This window comes from Pteronotus mesoamericanus, unplaced genomic scaffold, assembly GCF_021234165.1.
Source record: "Pteronotus mesoamericanus isolate MK-2021 breed Mesoamerican mustached bat unplaced genomic scaffold, CSHL_Meso_final contig_590, whole genome shotgun sequence".
Taxonomy (NCBI): domain Eukaryota; kingdom Metazoa; phylum Chordata; class Mammalia; order Chiroptera; family Mormoopidae; genus Pteronotus; species Pteronotus mesoamericanus.
In genome coordinates, this window is record NW_026555207.1 from 176,893 (window position 1) to 194,935 (window position 18,043).

The following is an 18,043-nucleotide window of genomic DNA, read 5'->3' on the forward strand; positions in this document are numbered from 1 at the left end:
TTTTGTTTCCTCACTGTCAAATGGAGATAGTAATCCCTACCTTGAAAGATTATGGCAAAGATAAAATGAAATCCTGTGTAGAGAGTGCATAGCCTGTGGTTTAGTTCATGGTAGTAGTATTACTCCTCCTCCTCCTACCACCACTGCAGTGTGCTAGGCCTGTGCTGAGTGCTTTTACATACACTTTCTCAGACAGTCTTTACAAAAAAGCTATAGGGTAGATACTAATCTTTTCCATATAACCAATAAGGAAACTGAGACTGAATTAGCTCATAGTTACCTTTTTTTTTTATTTTCGCAACTCAAATCTTCATGAGGCCAATGAAAACATTAACTTATGGTTATGGTTGCAACCCCTGTGAATATGCTAAGAACCCTTGAGTTGTGCACTAAATTGGTATGTGAATAATATCTCAATAAAGAGGTTTAAGAAAAAAGTGTTACTATATCGGTTGCTTTTCTGTAGCCTAATCCAAAAGAATCCCTAGGACTCTACATGAAACACTTTGAAAACTGTATTGGTTTCTATCCCTATTTCTCCCACTCCTAACTTTGGCAAATATGTAGAAGTGCTTCCAAGTCTGAAGTACCAGTGTTTCTGGAAGCAGAGATTCCTGGTTAGCTTGCTGAAAGCTAGAGGTAATCTAACGTGTGCTGTGTAGCAGAAGACACATTGTCAACCAGAACTCAGGGAAGGACACCAGTTGCTGAACAGGGGGAGTATAGGCATAGTTTACAATCTGTCCCAATGCCTTTGCCAGATACAGGAGGAAACAGCAGCTCCCCCAGATGGTACCTCTCATGTTTCTAGGAAAACCCAGACGGTGGTTTGCTTTGATAGACAAGAAAATTCTTTCTTACTACGCAGACTGTTGTATTTCCTTCCTCCCCATTTTGTTGGTGAGTCTGCTCTGTCTGTTCTGGATGGCAATTCTGTTGATGATGGGGATCAGTGATACTTGTAACGTTTCTCTCTATGTGTGCCAACATATGCGTATATGTCCCTCTGTGCCTTCGTGTTTGTTTCTTTGTATGTGTGTATACATCATTTTGTGCCTTTCTGTATTTGTATGTGTCTTTCTTTATTTAGACATGTCTGTGTATGGTAAGAAATGGAGGGAGGGGAAGACTACTGAACCAAGGAATTAGTTGCTGACAGAAGCTCAGAAGCCAGGTTGAGGATTAAGGAGAAGGTTAGGAGCAAAAGATTAGGCTGCAATACGGTAAGCAGGACCTAGAGGTTAAGACCAGAGCCAGATGTCCAATCAGGAACCCAAAGATGCTGTTAGTGTAGGCAGGATCTGGACCCTCCAAAGTGGTAGGCTGAACAGAGTAGTCATCTAGCAGACAGAAATGGTCAAACCAGTAAAGAGAGAAAAGTTCTGCTTCAGTATTAGGCTTATGACTCTTCCTGTCTAAGGAGGAATCAGCAGCTGACTGTGAGGGCCCTGCTTGCCTTCATACCTCACTGGTATTTGTGTTTGTTTGCCTGTATGTGTATTTATGCAAGTCCCTGTGTGCGTGTCTGTACCTGCACATGTATCACATGACATTAGAAACAATTGGTTTCCAATGCAAAGTCTGATTCGCTTCAGGGTCATTGACTCTTCTCTTACTTGTTCTCATGTTCTCCCTCCATTCTTTCTCCAAACAAACCTAGTGTTTTCTCTGTGCTGGTTACTGGATATGCAAAGACTAATAAGGATGATACATATTAATGAGGCAGAAACACATTTATGCTTAATCCTAATAGGTGTTATGAGAAGAGATTAGCACTGTGTGCTCTGGAAATACGGAAGAGGGCATTTAACCTGTCCTAGGATGCCAGGAAAGACTACCCAGAAGAGGTGATGCCAGAGATGAATAGGAGTTAACCTGGAACAGGGATAAATAGGGTATGCCAAGTGGCGGAATGAATGTGGTGTCCTTAGGGAATCTGTGAGTCAATGATCCTTTTAACTTTAGCATAGAATTTAATAATGGAGCAGTGTAAAGAGGTTGGAGATGAGGCTGGAAAGGCAGGCATTAAAATTTGGATTTTATCCCAAAGATAATGAGCTAGAAGGAATGTAAATAGAGATGGCCATAATTCTGATGAAGGTATGTTAGGAGTAGGCTCACCGAACAGGTGAAACTGGAACTTGGTTTTTAAAGAAGAGCAGGGGTTTACTAATGAATAAAGAAGGAGGAGCATTCCAGGAAAGAAGAACTTTATGAGTGAAGGCAGTAGACACAAGATATATGTTGGGAGACATCATGTAGGGAGGTGTCTAGAGAATAATTTCCTCATCTATGTGTTAGGGAACTGGTAACATATGCCTTCAATGGCTGATATGAGGCTCAAATAAGAAAACGGATATAAGGAATACTTCGTAAACCATAATGCTGTGTGCAAATTTCACTCATAGTATTATCCATTTTCTCCTCTTTCCTCCACAGTGCCCAGCAGCATCAGGCCCTCCCAGGTATAGATCAGGTAGGCATGTACCCCATAGGGTGGCTCTGATTAGGTGAGAACCATGCTCTCTTTAATTTAGCCACCTGGAATTTTGAGGAGGAGGAGCTAAGATTAAAAGCTGCTGGGACTCAGAGACTGAGTGTTGGTTCATTTAGGATACACCATTCTCCATAGTATGAGCCCTCTTGCCCAGGGACCTAGGTTCAGAATAGTCAAACAGGAAGCACCTTCTGCATATAGGCACTGTGAAGGACTGTGCCTTACATGATCTCATCTGTTACTGTGAGGAAGTCAACATTTTACAGGCTCAAGGTGACATAGCAAGTATGTAGTAGTGATGGTATTTGAATCTGTATCTGTGAGATTCTTTTCCCTATATGTCACTTCACAAGTTTTCTGGTATCTCTGGGTTGTGAGCAAGCTCCATGATTAATGGAGAGTGAAACACTCTGATGGCTTGGGCAGTATGTGGTTTGAGGATTGGAAAGAGAGTTTCTGGGCTTTGTTTTTGGGATTGAGCCACAGCACTTCCCTCTACATAGAACAGCTGTTCTTGCTTTCAAGGACTGACTGTCCTCAGTATATATATCTGTCTTACTTAGGTGCTCTCAATATGTCTGATTGATCTCTGTGTCCTTGGATCCAGGCAGCATTTACTGAGCAGTTAATATGTGATATGTCCTGTGGAGAGTGGATCCATGGAGCTTCTCACACTGCAAGCCATAAGTCCACTTAAACTCATCATTTCCTTTTAAAATATCTATACCCAGAATGCATTTTGTCTAGTGCTTTTTAGTTATCCTGTGTGAATATATCAGTACTGACCTCAATTAAGAAGATAATTCCTTCTCTCTCTGGAAATATTATAAAATTAGTGATCTATTTCTATCTCTCTTTTTTAAGGAACTAAAAAAAATATGATTATTGAGGGCAAGAGGATCAAGCAATGTAAAAATCAAACACCTGGCTTTAATTGGCCTTTTTTTCTCTTGTTAAATGGGGGTGGAATTTTATTTGTACACTTTCTGGGGGTCCCAATCTGTGAAATCCTTACACAGGGGGAAGCTGTGGGGAAGAGAGATTCCTTAAGTGACCCATTCAGAAAACTGTTGGCAGGGAAGGAATAATTGCTCAGTGGGGCCTAATTCTTTCCCTTCTGCTTCATGTGTACTACAAAATATACACTGTACATGATGGTAAATCCTGCCTTTAGTGAAAAGGAGCTCTGGGAGTCCACTCCATCATCTTGGCACTGATCCAGGTCCTTCTTTATTTTGTCCACAGCCAGAGGATTTATTTTTTCCTTACCAGAGTGTATGTTTATTGATTTTAGAGAGAGAGGAAGGCGGGGGGAGAGAGACAGGGACAGAGACAGAGAAGGAGAGAGAGAAAGATCAGTGTGAGAGAGAAACACCTACTGGCTACCTCCTTTATGTGCCCTGGTCCCGACCGGGGATCAAACCTGTAACCTTTTGGTGCATGGGATGCCGGCTCCAACCAACTTAGCTACCTGGCCAGGGCCAGAGGATCCTTTTGATTTTCTAAAAATCTAAGGAACTTCTTTTCCATGAGTATTCTCAGGTCCTCCTTTGTTAAGTAGCTTTATCCTTAGCAAATTTGTGAAATGAGAACATCATGGCTTCTATGGCATTTTTCCTTTTGAGACAGAATTTTGGTGAGGTCTTGGCCAGAGGCAGGGCAGGGTCCATAGGCTGGCTGTGACAGGTGGCCAGTGAATTGAGTGCCTCTGGCTGGGTACCTCAGGAGGTGGGAGTGTGGGGGAAGTAGAAGGAGCATCGGCCTGTGTGGGCTTGGCTCACTTTACCCCCGATCCTTTCACCTCTTCCTGCCCCACCAACCCCCACTCCACCGAGCTCCATGTTCACACCCTTCTTGGCAGCCTCCTATCCTTATTTTATAAGACAAAGATCCCCTAGCCAGTAGTCCTTGGCTAGCTGGAGTACTTTGGTCATGATAGTTTGCAAGACTGGAGATGTCAGTGTTTCCCAGTCTTTGCCATTCTGATCAGGTACCTAAGAAGCTGCAACCTCAGAGGATGCCTCTAAGGTTTGACCTATGTCATGTACCCAATGTCTTAATCTGACGACATCAAAGATGATTCCATGACAAAGACTGAGCTTTTATCATCAACCTCAGAGGGATTCTCTGTACCTGCATATGTGCTGGGTATGGAATATATAGGGATAACAGGAACGGTGACATTGCTGCCTCAGAAGAAGTTCCTCTAATGGTGGAAATAGCCATGTGAACAGTAAAGGATACTACAGTAGGAGAAGTGAATACTGTGATGGAGTCACAGAAGAGGAAGACTTAAGTTAGTTTTATCCATGTACAGAGTTGCTGACTTATAATCTGAATCTGAGGAGACTCAGGAGTGCTCAGGAGAAAAAGATGAGGGAAAAGCATGTGCAAAGACATCAGACTGGTGAAGAACTTGGTACTTTCAGCCAATTTCAAGTAATTATCATTGGGGAAGAGAGGAAGTGGCAGTTGGCGTGGCAAAGAAGGCAGGTAGGAGCCAGCCCATAGTGGGTCTTGCATAAGGTTGTGAAATTTCTATTTTAAATGGAGTTAAAGCTTTCTAGTAAGAATCAGAGAGTAGAACAGAAAGGATCTTACAGGTCAGTAGGTTACAGTGCAATTGATCTTAGCCAAAAGGCTGAGAAGCGATACAGTGCCTTATCTTAATGATCTGTATTACTGATCTCTTGGTACATGGCCTTTATATAGCCAACACTTAGGAAATATCTATCCTCTACTTCCTCTATGGGTCAGTCTCCTTTACATGTGAGAGATCAGTATCACTGTAATAGTGGGTCCCAGGATTACATATTCTTAGAATTTAAAAAATTTATTTATTTTTAGAGAGAGGAGAAGGGAGGGAGAAAGAGAGGAAGAGAAACATTGATAAGCAAGAGAAACATTGATCCATTGCTTCTTGCATGCCCCTGACTGAGGACCTGGCCTGCAACCCAGGCATGTGCCCTGAATGGGAATTGAACTGGCAACCTTTTGGTTCACAGACCAGCACTCAATCCACTGAGCCACACCAGCCAGGGCATATTCTTAGTATTTTTATATTCCTCTTATAATATATTAACTCTGTTAATATTTAGGAAAACTTAATTTACAAATAGAAGAGGTTATTTTGTGCCAGGCACTATTCTAAGTTCTTTTTTTTAAAATTAACTTCTTTATAATACCCTCAACAGGAGGGTATTATGAAGTTTTATGCTACATACTATTATATCCATTTTATAAATGATGTACATGATATATTAAAAGTAAGTGGTGGAACCAGGATTCAAATCCAGGCAGCCTGGCTCTAGAATCAAACTCTGAACCATTATGCCATACTAAATCTAAGCCAGTGTAACCCTCTGGCTCCTAGCTGAGTATGTTTGTTTTAGATTGGCCAGATATTTGGGGATCTTTTTTTTCTTCTGTATAGTAACAGAATATGCATTGACTAGCTGTTGTAAGCTAAACACTCTGCTGGGTGTTGTAGGGCAAACTCAAGTGAGAGACATTCATTAAGTTATATATTAACCACATACTCTGCTCTGTGTCAGGCGCTATGCTTGGAGGTGAGTTTATGAACCTAAATTAATTATTAATTTGGGTGTCCCAGTGAATATACAAGATTCTGGGTGAAGAGAGAAATGACAGATAAAATAATTTCTGTATTTGAATTGTTTAGGGAAAGTCAGGGGGGTGTAATTAAATAGTAGTCATAATGTGATGGGACAAGTATTGTCGTAGATGTGTACCCTGAGACGTGAGAGAACAAATGGGATAGCACTGTCCACGTGCCTGGGTGAGGTCTGGAAAACTTCACGGAGGCAGTGACTTTTTCTTAAGCAGAATAAAGAGAGGAAGAAAACAATTTAAATGGAGCACCTTGTAAAAAGGTTCAGAGGTGTAAATGAGCATGGTTTGCTTAAGAGCCTAAAGTGGCTTGATGTGTCTAGAGCAAATGCTGGCAAACTTTTTCTATTAAGAGCCAGACAGTCAATAGTTTAGTCTTTGCTGGCCATACAGTCTCTGTCACAACTCAGCTCTGCCTTTGTAGCACTAAAGCAGCTCTAAACAATATGTAAATGAATGACTGTTGCTGTATTCTAATAAAGCTTTATTTACAAAAATAAGCAGTAGGCTGGATTTGACCCATTGCTATACTTTCCTGACCTCTGGTCTGGAGTGTGGGTATATGATATGGAAGGATAGTGGCCAGGAAGCTGACTGAGAAGTTAGTTTATGGACCGGACTGTAAAAGGCCTCAAATGCAAGGCCAGGAGGCTATGGCTTTTTCCTGTAGGTAATGGGGAACCCTGAGATTTTAAGTAGTTGCTTTGGTATAGATTTGTGCTTTACAAAGGTCGTTCTTGCGATGGATGGGCAGAAGTGAGACTAGATGTGTGAGAAATTATTATTATTTCCCTGCCCTTAAGCAATAGCTTCTTATCTCACTGGAGACAGATTCACCTCGGAGACATCCATGTCTCAGCACTCTCTATAGATGGCATTCAGAGCGGTTGTAGCTAAAATGTGGGTCCTTTCTAGATGTGCTAGATGTTCTGGAGGCGAATGTGAGTTGGGAAGCTTCTCAGGTCTGGGACATGGGTCTTATGGGTTCTAAATATTGTGTGTACTGGGAAGTGGGAGTGTGGTTTGGTTTGGGAGACATGGAAGGTGAGTAGTGGGGAGCATGGTGAGAAAGCGGAGGGAGGAATAATTGGTTCTAAGGAAGAACCCAAGAGACTTCTCTGGATCCCTGCACCCAAACATGTGCTGCTTCTCTTCTGGCTTTATATCAGTGAATTCTGTTTACTGGTGGAGCTGGCTGGGCTTATTTTGCAGGGATTCTAGAGAGAGGTCTCCCTCTTCTCTGCTCTCACCCACATTTTACTACTGCTTAACACTTGGGATGGGGTTGCATGCTTTGAGCCATCACCAGGAAGATCACTTTTCTGAGCTCATAGAGCTAAATATACCTAGTGACAGCTGGTCCCTTGGCTCTTCAAAGAGCTATTAAGCCGAAGCTCTAACCAATGCTGAATTCCCCGTGGTAAGGAAAGACTTTTAGGGAGCCTTCTCAGACCTCTCTGAGAGAAGAGCTGCTTGTTCTGAGTCTGAAATAGTAAATCCATGTGGAGCCAAAAGTTGCCTCTTTGGTTTTGTTTTATTTTTGCTTCTTGTTGCCTTTAAACTTTGTCTTAAATCAGACTTTAGCTATTAGCTGGATGTAGAACAGTGTTCAGAGTAGTACGGTGGTAATGCTGACCTCAAGTATTTTGAACATCAGAGTTCTAGTTCAATACAACATTCTCATATGCTGTGTTTATGACTGGGTAACTGGGACCTGCTTTCAGAGGGTGTATAGTTTGGTAGGGGAGGTAGACACATGATAAGTCTAATAGTATATATACAAAGGGGCCATGAGAACACAAAAGAATCACCTTTGATCAAGCTTTTTCTCTTACTTTTATATCCTTATCTCACCCTTCTTACAATAATAATCACAACTAACATTCTAGTTGTGCTTTAAAACTGACAGAGTGCTTTTGCATACATGAGGAATCACAAGCTCTGTGCCCCTGAGAGGCCGGGGGTATCGTAACTGAGTAATGCAGGCTGTACAAATGCATATACATAAATCTGTGAGTCGGGGGAGCTGTGGCAAGCTAGAGAGCACATGCCACTTCAGGAGGGAGCAGCTGCTGCTCAACTCTGACAGGTTGTCACCAAGTAGATATGTGAGCCCAGGAGTGGTGCCGGGGGTAGGGTCTTGAGGCCCTCATTATCGCACACCAACTCCCCCACCGCCAAGCTGCCCTGAATTACAACATATATATTCTTCGATAGGGACAATGGATTTTTTTCTTAGTCTTAAGTAGAATGTGAATAAAAAGATCTTCATAAATGTTGCATTTTAAAATTAATTTGTAATGAACCATCAACATAAAAACAATGTGTTTGCTATGCAAACACAACTTCGTGACAAATCGCTAAGTCACCACCCTCTCTTCTAATCAAATTGTTGCCTATAAGCCTCTCCTATATAACATTCTAAAGTCATCACTGAAGCTCAGGGCTCCTAGGTTTTTTATTTTATTTTTTTTAAAGAGAGCCTGAAAAACTGGACCTCTTTTTTGTAAAGTTTTTTGATTTTTAAACAGGTTCAATTTATAAAATGCTCTGTGGGCCATTAAAAGAAACATACAAAAGCAGTTTATGACTTCTGGAAACAGGTCTCATTTAACCCTTCTCACACTCAAATAAGAGGGATAGCTAGCCCACATTTTGAGGGGAAACAGGCTCGGAGAGTCTAAGTAGCTTTCTCAAAGTTAGACAGGAAGTAAGGAGTCTGTTTCTATAGGTTCTGAACTCCCTGTTTATAGTTCATTTGCCCTTCGTACTTGTAAGGCTCAATTGTTGCTGATTCACTTCTGTGTTCTCTAAAGAGGTTCCATTCAACATCAGACCTTTACTTCAGGTAGAGGTTCCATCAGCCCATATTCCGCATTTGGCACCAACTTCTTGCTATCCTTGTTTTCTGACCCCATAGTCCTTTGCTTACTTTGTGGCACCAGTAGAGCCTATATACAGACCCCTGTGCAGATCCTCCTTCAACTTTCTTTCCATGAGCCTCCCTGCTCTCCATATACCTCAGTGTTCAGACTTGATTATAAACAGCAGTATGTTTCTTTTTGGTTCTCTGTAAGCAGCTGGTATGTCTCAGATGTTTCCTGGAGTTAGCTGGTAATAGCAGAAAATACCATTCTTTGGAGATTTTGGCATTTCTGCTTCTACGGCCTGCATATGATATATGTTTCTCTACTCTTAGATTAAGGGTGTCCAGGTTAGAGCATAAGAAAACCAAAATAGAATATACCTTAAAGGTCCTGATGAATCAAAACTAAAAAATTTTGAGAATTACAGATTTGATCTCTTTGAAATATATCCTAAACCTGACAACTCCTCATCACCGCCACCCTACTGTCTTGTTTTAAGCCACTGCTAGCTCATACCTAGATTATTGTAATTGCCACTGGACAGGTTTGCCTGCATCTGTCCTTGCCCTCCTATCGTCTGCTTTTTAACACAGCATTCCGATAAATCCTTTAAAAAATGTTAATTTGACCATGTTGCTCCACTATTCAAATTTCTCCAACAACTTTCATCTTAAAGTCAAAGTCCTTAAAATGGCCCACAGGGACCTTTCTGAACTGGATCCCTGTTGCTTTCCTGAGTTCCTATCCTATGGTCACCATTATTCTCATTTCTCTTCAGCCACACTGATCTCCTGGCTATTTATTGAACATACCAAATATCTCCTTGCCTCAGGACCTTTGCATTTGCCATTCCTATTCTTGGGATACTCTTCTCCCAGTTATTCTGCCTGTGTTCCTCCAACCTCTTCTTCAGGTATTTGCTTAAAAGTCACCTCTAAATGACTCCTTCCTTCACTCTTCTAATTCAAATGACAAACCACTAATAACACTACTTTTGGCATTCTCTCTTCTTTTTTCCTGTTTTAAAGAAATTAATGTATTTTCACCCAAACAGGATATTAGTGTTATAGGTCCCAAGTTTGTGTGCCCAGTTCTTTGAAAGGCCAGTATTCAAAATATCAGAGTTTGGAGTAAGGAAAGTATTTTTGATTGAGAATACACTATTGAGAAGATGAGAATCCTGATCCTCAAATCCATCTTAAGAAAGTACAGCGTTCAAGCTTCTTTTATGTCTAGAGAAGGAAAAATGGGAGGGACCGTTTTGTAAAAACTCAAGCCCCATGCAGAAATCCTCTAATGATTAGTATGTCTAAAGCAGGAGGTATTAGCCTGAAGGTCATGGGAGCAATAGCAGGCTTGAACGAGTTGGAGTCAGGGAGAGAGTGAGCATTTCACTCTGTTACATGAACTCAATAAAGACAAAGATTTGTATATGATTTTTATTACTTAGTGTATTTCTAATGCCTGGAACTATGCCTGATACATAGAAATCTTATATTTGTTGATTAAATGAATGAATTTCTGTCCCCAAACTGGCTGTCTCAGACTGCTTATGACTGTGTCTTCCCTGAGATGTTTCAGTGTCTATGTCTCAGTGATGTATTAGTGGTCTCATCTCTTAGGTTGCCAGTGAGAGCAATTAGACTCTCAGTAAAATTAACAAAATTAAAACAGAAGAACTATGGCAGGAGGGGGTCCAGATATTAGGGAAAAAAACTTTTTAAAGTATAAAATAAAATAAAAAGTACAATAAAATAGTCAAGTGCTAGCACAAAAATAGAACTATGGTTTAGTACAAAAGAATGGAGAACCTAGAAATATACCCTACTATATGTAAGGATGTAATTTATTATATTAAATCATGTTTTCCAAAAAGAAATGAAAGACAGATAATTTAATGACTAAGGTTGGGATAACTGGGTAGCCACTTTAAGATACACAACTTATAATAAATTCAATGCCAAATAGCCTAAAAGCTGACTATTAAAAAATATTTTAATCAGTTTTTCTAAGAATTGACAAAAATCTCTTTGCTCTGGGCTCTTTATCATGTTACTTACTTAATCTTTATCAAAAAGTAGACTCTCTCAACAACCTTCAGTGAGAGTTGGGGAGTTGGAGAACCTAACCGTCAGATGTCAGAGGGACTGTGTCCAGAGGATGTAAAGAACTGTTAAACCTGTCGATGTGAGCACTGCTTTCATGTCCTTCACCTCTGATTAGCCCCATGGGGGTATAACCGACCATATCTCTACCTCAGTAGTAGAATATATTAGTGTTGCACTCTAACATGTAGCCATTTAAATCTACATTAATGTTTAAAAAACTTCAACTCTTTAGTCACACAAATCACATTATGAGTGCTCAATAGCCATATGTGGCTAGTGGCAGCTGTTTGGACAGGACAGCTATTGAACATGTTCATCATTGTAGGAAGTTGTGTTGGACAGTGCTACATTATAGTTCCTTGTGCGCAGCAGCCTATGTACTCTGACTAGGTCGCGAATGTTCCAGTGTGGACTCTTTTCAAACTTCTCACCAGGGTCAGTAAGCCCAGCTGTCTCAATGTCCACAAAATCCAGGGTAGGCAACCACTGCTTATTTATGGATCCAAGGAATCTGGGATCATACTGTCAATCATCTATTCATTTAATCAACAACATATACTGACATTGCCCTGGGTCAGGCCCTTTCCTGGACTCCAGAATAAAGAAGGGCAGAGGGGAAGACATTGCCTGAAAATCCTGCTAAAATGTGCTCTTAGGAGAATAGTGATTGGAATTGCATATTTCTTTGATGTTAGAGGCACTGTGGAAAGCAGTGATCAATGTTCATTCCTGTACATATTTATGAGGTTAGGGATCATGCTGATTATCTATGATGTTAATTGTGAGTTAAACTTACAAAAGCTTTGATTTCTTTTGTTTTCCTTCTTTCTTGTAAAAGTATATCGTGAAAATAAATCCAGATAACTAAAGAACAGCAGATGCAGAGCAGGGAAATTTTTGGACTTTAAAACCAGGTATCTTGGGGTGGATGGAATACTAACTCCATCACTTACCAGCTATAACCTTGAGCAAATGTTTCAGTTATCTAATGCTGTATAACAAACTTCCCCAAAGCTTAGTGGCTTAAAACACCACCATTTATTTTGGTGTGTGTTGACAAGCTGGGCATGGCTCAGCAGGGATAGCTCATCTCTGCCCACTTGGCCATCAGGTAAAGTAACTCAAAAGCTGGGGGGCTGGAATCACCTGAAGCCTCAGTGACTCACTTGTCTGACTCCTGGGTTGGAAGTCTCACAGCAGGGGCTGCTCTGACACCTCTATCTCTAAATAGTCTTTCTACAGGATCTCTCCAGCATAGGGTAGCCAGGCTTCTTACATGTTTGCTCAGGACTTCAAAGGCATGTGTCCCTAAAGGGAGAGAGACAGGTGGACTCCGTATTGCCTTTTCTAACCTAACCTTGGAAGTCACTTGACATCATTCTGTTAGAAGATAAATCTCTAATATCTGCCCATATTGAAAGGGAGGGGATTTCACCTTCTGTGGGAAGATTGTCAAAGAATTACTATTCTCATTTTTTAATAGTTTATTTTATATTGTATTTTTCCATTGCCATTTATCTCCCTTACACCCTTTTTCATCTCCACCTTCCCTTCCCCTAACAATTACCACAATGTTGTGTGTGTCCATGAGTTCTTTCTCTTTTTAGCTTGATCCCTTTACCCCCTAACCTCTGCCCCACCCCTATAGCTGTCATCTGCTCTCTATGAATTTGTCTATATGTTACTTGTTTGTTCAGTTTGGTCCTTAGATTCCACATATGAGTGAAATCATATGGTATTTGTCTTTCTCTAACTGGCTCATTTTACTTAACATATTGTTCTCCAGGTCCATTCATGCTGTTGCAAGGGTAAAATTTTCTTTTTTATGGCAAAGTAGCATCCCATTGTATAAGAGTACCATAGTTGTTTTATCCACTCATCTACTGATGGGCACTTGGGCTGGTTCCAAATATTGGTTATTGTAAATAATGCTGCAATGAACATAGGGGTTCATGAATTCTTTCAAATTAGTGTTTCAGGTTTCTTTGGATACATTCCCAAAAGTGGAATCTCTGGGTCATAAGGCAATTCCAGACTTTATTTAATTGAAATCCAAAAGTTAATTGAAATTAAATTTTTAATTTTTGAAGTAATTCTTTACTGCTTTCCACAATGGCCGCACCAATCTGCATTCCCATCAACAGTGGGGTTCCCCTTTCTTTTATATCCTTGCCAGTACTGGTTATTTATTGATTTATAATAGATATGATAATTCATTTGTTGTGATGATTAGATGAGAAAATACTCTAGAAGGTCTTGGAATATTGCTTAGTGTATAAATAAGTGCTAAAAATTGTTAATTCTTCCTCTATTCTTTCCTCTTCTAGCTTATTGAATTCCAGTTAACTCTCATTTATTATCTTTCCATAATTAAAAAACGAGGGAGAAATTTCATATTCATGCTTATGTATTTTTTTCAAGTGGAATATATTACCAAGAAGTAAAGGCTATCTAGTTGGCAACTAGAACGTAGGCAAGTGGAAGGATACGCAAATGATGTGATACACTTGTACATTGGGTAGAGGGGGTGTGTTTTTGATAGCTCAGTGACCTCCCAGATATCTCTTATGACTTGTGTGCTTTTCTCTTGCAGTTCCTGAGGGAAGACCTCAATTACCATGACCCGACAGTGAAACACAGCACCTTTCATGGTGAGGATAAACTCATCAGCGTGGAGGACCTATGGAAAGCATGGAAGTCCTCGGAAGGTAATAGGCAGCCTGGTTGTCAGTGCTAGTTGCTGGCAGATTTAGAGTAGAGAGAAGAAGATGGGTAGTAACTTGGCCTTAAAAGGACATGAATATAAAATGCTTAGTAAAGAGCAAATTATTGAAATTGTTCTACATACAGTCATTGAATAAGAATGAATGTAGTCACTGTGCTGGGAATGGAGGAAGGTGCTCCAAACAGAGTTGGGTTGTTTTTCACTAGAATTATAGTTGAATTCCATCCTATCCCTACCTCTCTCCTCACTACCTCTCACCTCCAGTTTATGCTTCTTCATCTCCAGAGATAGGGAGTTTGCTGGCCTTTTGGGGCAGCCCCTTTCTTCTGTAGCTCCCCATTTGGTTCCAGCTCTGCTGAGTCCTAGATGATTCAAAAGTTGGAAGTAAGATAGTCTCTCCCCTGAGTCTTCTCTTTTCTGGATTAAATAGCCCTAGTTCTTTGAAGAAAACAGTGTTTTCTCACCCTCTTCGTCATCTTGGTTTCTTGCCTGTGAACGCATTTGTTAATGTCTTTCTTAGATCATAGCTTCCAGAGTTGGATGCTGTCCCCTAGGTGTGGTTTAATCAGCACAGAGTTGAGCAGGACCACTAGCTTCTCAGTTCTGGACCCTGTATATTTATTAGTACAATTTGATTAGATCTTGGGGCACATCATTCTGCTGACTCAAGTTGAACTTATTAAATAAACACTTTAGATCTTTTTCGTGCGTAAAACTGCTAAACCAGACAGGTGACCCCGGGGAGCAGGGAGTGCACTTTGGAGAGCAGGCAGCTGGAGGTGATGGTGTGGGTGGCACCAAGGCCCAGGGGTCACCAGAGCTGGTGGGAGTTCTTCCCCATTATCTCCCTTCACTTACAGCCTTGTCCCTGGCATTGTTCCTGCAGCAAAGACATTGAGCGTGGGAGAAAAAGACCATTGTTGGAGTGCTCATTTTCAGTTGCCAGTATGTTCCATGGTTTGGAGGGGAGGTCATAACTACTTGGAGGGAGCAGGCCTGAGCCTGGACTAGTAGACTTCTGATTTCAGGAGGAAGATAGAGGCATAGGTAAACACACTTCATCTTTTTGCACAACTACAAAATTACAAGAAATAATTACAACTAGACCTCAAAATAAATATCAACCAGAACCATCAGAAAATCGAGCTGTATGGGAGTCTGAAAGCCAAGTATTTAAAGAAACCACATTCAACCAGATGTGTCCCTTTCCTACAATAGGCCACACTACTAAGACAGGGAGTCAAAGCAGCTCTATCTAACACACAGGAATAAACACAGGAAGGTTGCCAAATTTAGGGGACAAAGAACTATGGCCCAAATGAAAGAACAGAACAAAACCCCAGAAAAAGAACTAAACTAAATGGAGATAACCAACCTATCAGATGCAGATTTCAAAATACTGGTTATCAGAGTGTTCAAAGAACTCATTGAGTATGGCAACAGCATAAAACTGACCCAGGCAGAAATGAAAGTTACATTAAGTGAAATGAAGAAAAGTCTACAGGGAACCAACAGTGGAGCAGATGAAGCCGAGATTCAAATCAACAATTGGGAACTTGAGGAAGAAATAGGCATTCAACCAGAACAGTAATAAGAAAAAAGAATTAAAAAAAATAATGATCATATAAGGAGCCTTTGGGACGTCTCCAAATGTACAATATCTGAATGATAGGGATGCCAGAAGGAGAAGAAAAAGGGCAAGAAAATAAAAACTTATTTGAAAAAATGAGAGAAAAAATCCCTAATTTGGTGAAGGAAATAGATATGCAAGTCTTGGAAGCACAAGGAGTCCCAAACAAGTTGCACCCAAAGAGGACCACACCAAGACATATCATAATTAAAATGCCAAAGGTTAAAGATAGAGAGAATCTTAAAAGCAGCAAGAGAAAAGCAGAGAGTTACCTACAAAGGAGTTCCCATAAGACTGTCAGCTGATTTCTAAAAAGAAACTTTGCAGGCTAGAAGGGACTGGCAAAAAGTATTCAAAGTGATGAAAAACAGGGATCTAGAACCTAGATTACTTTATCCAGCAAAGCTATCATTTAGTATGGAAGGGCAGAAAAAGTGCTTCCTAGACAAGGTAAAGCTGAAGGAGTTCATCATCACCACGCCGTTATTACATGAAATGTTAAAGGGATTTATTTAAGAAAAAGAAGATCAAAACTATGAACATTACCTGGCTGTTGTGGCCCAGTGGATTGAGCACTGGCCTGTGAACCAAAGGGTTGCTGGTTCGATTCCCAGTCAGGGCACATGCCTGGGTGGTAGGCCCAGTCCCCAGTAGGGGGAACATGAGAGGCAATCACACATTGATGTTTCTCTTCCTCCCTTCTCCCTCTCTAAAAATAAATAAAATATTTTTAAAAAACCCCTATGGACATTAAAAAGGCAGCAAATTCACAACTCTCAGCAACTGAATCTAAAAAACAAAGCAAACAACCAGAATAGAAACAGAATCATAGATATGGAGATCATTTGAGGGGTTATGAGATGGAAGTGGGAAGAGGGAGAAAAGGAGAAGAGGTATGGGTATTAAGAAGCATAAATTGGTAGGTACAAATAAACAGGGGGATGTTAAGTATAGTATAGGAAATGGAGAAGCCAAGGAATTTATATGTATGATCCATGGACATGAGCTGAGGTGGGGATTGCTGGAGGAATCGGGGTACTGGGCAGAGGCTGGCAAAGGGGGAAAAATTGGGACAACTGTAATAGCATAATCAATGAGACATATTTAAAAAATAAAATAAAACTGCTAAACCAGGACTACTGTATTTTTTCAGGAAAATTTGCTTCAGATTTCTGAGTAGAAGAACATGTCTAATTGTTTGAAACTTAACGGGAAAGGAAAAATAGGGCTTTTGCCTTCTTTTTGTTTCTATCTGTGGCTAGAGCTTCCTTTGATACTAACAAGATTGGAAGGAATCTCTTCCCTACTGTTAGGGTAGATCTTGATGTTAAGAAGGTTTAAACATGTGACCATCAGGGCCCCTGGTTTTGCAGATGAAGAACCTCAGGTATAGATTTATAAAGTTACTGTTTGTTTTCATGCATTTTTAGAGCCAGGACTTGGACCTGGGCCTTCTGTTCTCTAGGCCAGTGCTTTTCCATACCATCTTGGTTGGAAGCACTTGTCCGGTGGTAGAGAAGATGGTTTTGATAGGAATGAGGCAATTTCTATTTTTGTTTAAATTGTTACCTATCATTATAAAATTTTAGATCTGGAAGGGATCTTCTAAAATGTAGATGAAAAGCATTCAATTTGAAGCAGGAAGACTTAGATTCTAGTCCTGGTGCTAGAATGGCCAGGTTAATAGTTCTTGTTAATTTAGAAGAAGCGTAAATTAGCAATGCAGACAGCTTTCTGGAAATCTTTAGAAGCTGAGTTCCTTGTGGGGGCTTTTGTTTAATAGCTCCTTAGCAACTCAGGCTGTGTACTGATGAGAGGTTCATCAGTGAAATGATCTTTGGAATTACACTAGCACTGCCAGGAAAAATCTTCTATTATTACCATGTAATTTTAATTTACTTATTTTTCTGCACTAACATGAGGGCATGGCGCCTGGGTTTTAAGAGTGAGTTTCATAAGTAGGAACTTAGAATGAAAGATGGCAGGGAAAGCTTTCCTGGCTCACACAGAAGTAGCTGGGAAGGGAAAGTGGTCAAGAAAGGGCAGAAACTGAGGGACTAAATCATAATACTAGAAAACAGCCCAAGACAGTTTTCTGGTAAGAACTTTATTTCGGGCTTAGTAACTATTTGGAACACTTCCAAATGTCATCCAAACGACAGGAAAATGGACAAGAATGAAGTGAGTTTTCATGAGTTGTTCCCCATTACTGATGAGCAGAGAAAAACATTTCAATTGTAAGCCAAAATTAATTTTAGACTGTAATAAAGAATTAAAAGCATTTAATTGAGCAAAAGAAGCTGCAGCCTGAGAGACACAGATTCAGGTAGCAACCTAAACTGTGTTCCCTGGAGATAAAGGGAAGATTGTGTTTTATAGTGAAAGTCCCCCTACCCCCCAGGTTCCCATTAGGCCCATTTTATCTAAATGAGGTATCCAAATTATGCAGTTTTGATTGGACAGGGCAGATCTCAGCCTTTTGGTAGAAAGAGGAAACTCAAATGGTGCAAACAAGTGAGGCATAATGTGGGAAGCTGAGAGTTCAGTCTGAGTTTTTCCTGGGACACAGTGCGTGAGAAGATCCTG

At 40.5% G+C, this 18,043-nt stretch overlaps 1 protein-coding gene across 6 annotated transcripts in view; it reads left to right on the top strand.

Annotated features, from left to right (window-relative positions):
• STIM1 (stromal interaction molecule 1) overlaps positions 1–18,043 on the top strand; it is a 178,963-nt gene that overhangs the window by 118,809 nt on the left and 42,111 nt on the right. For all 6 annotated transcript variants that reach the window (XM_054580513.1, XM_054580515.1, XM_054580514.1 and 3 more), the window contains exon 3: positions 13,696–13,810. In XM_054580513.1, the coding sequence (XP_054436488.1) occupies positions 13,696–13,810 (115 nt within the window). The remainder of the gene's footprint in view (positions 1–13,695; positions 13,811–18,043) is intronic.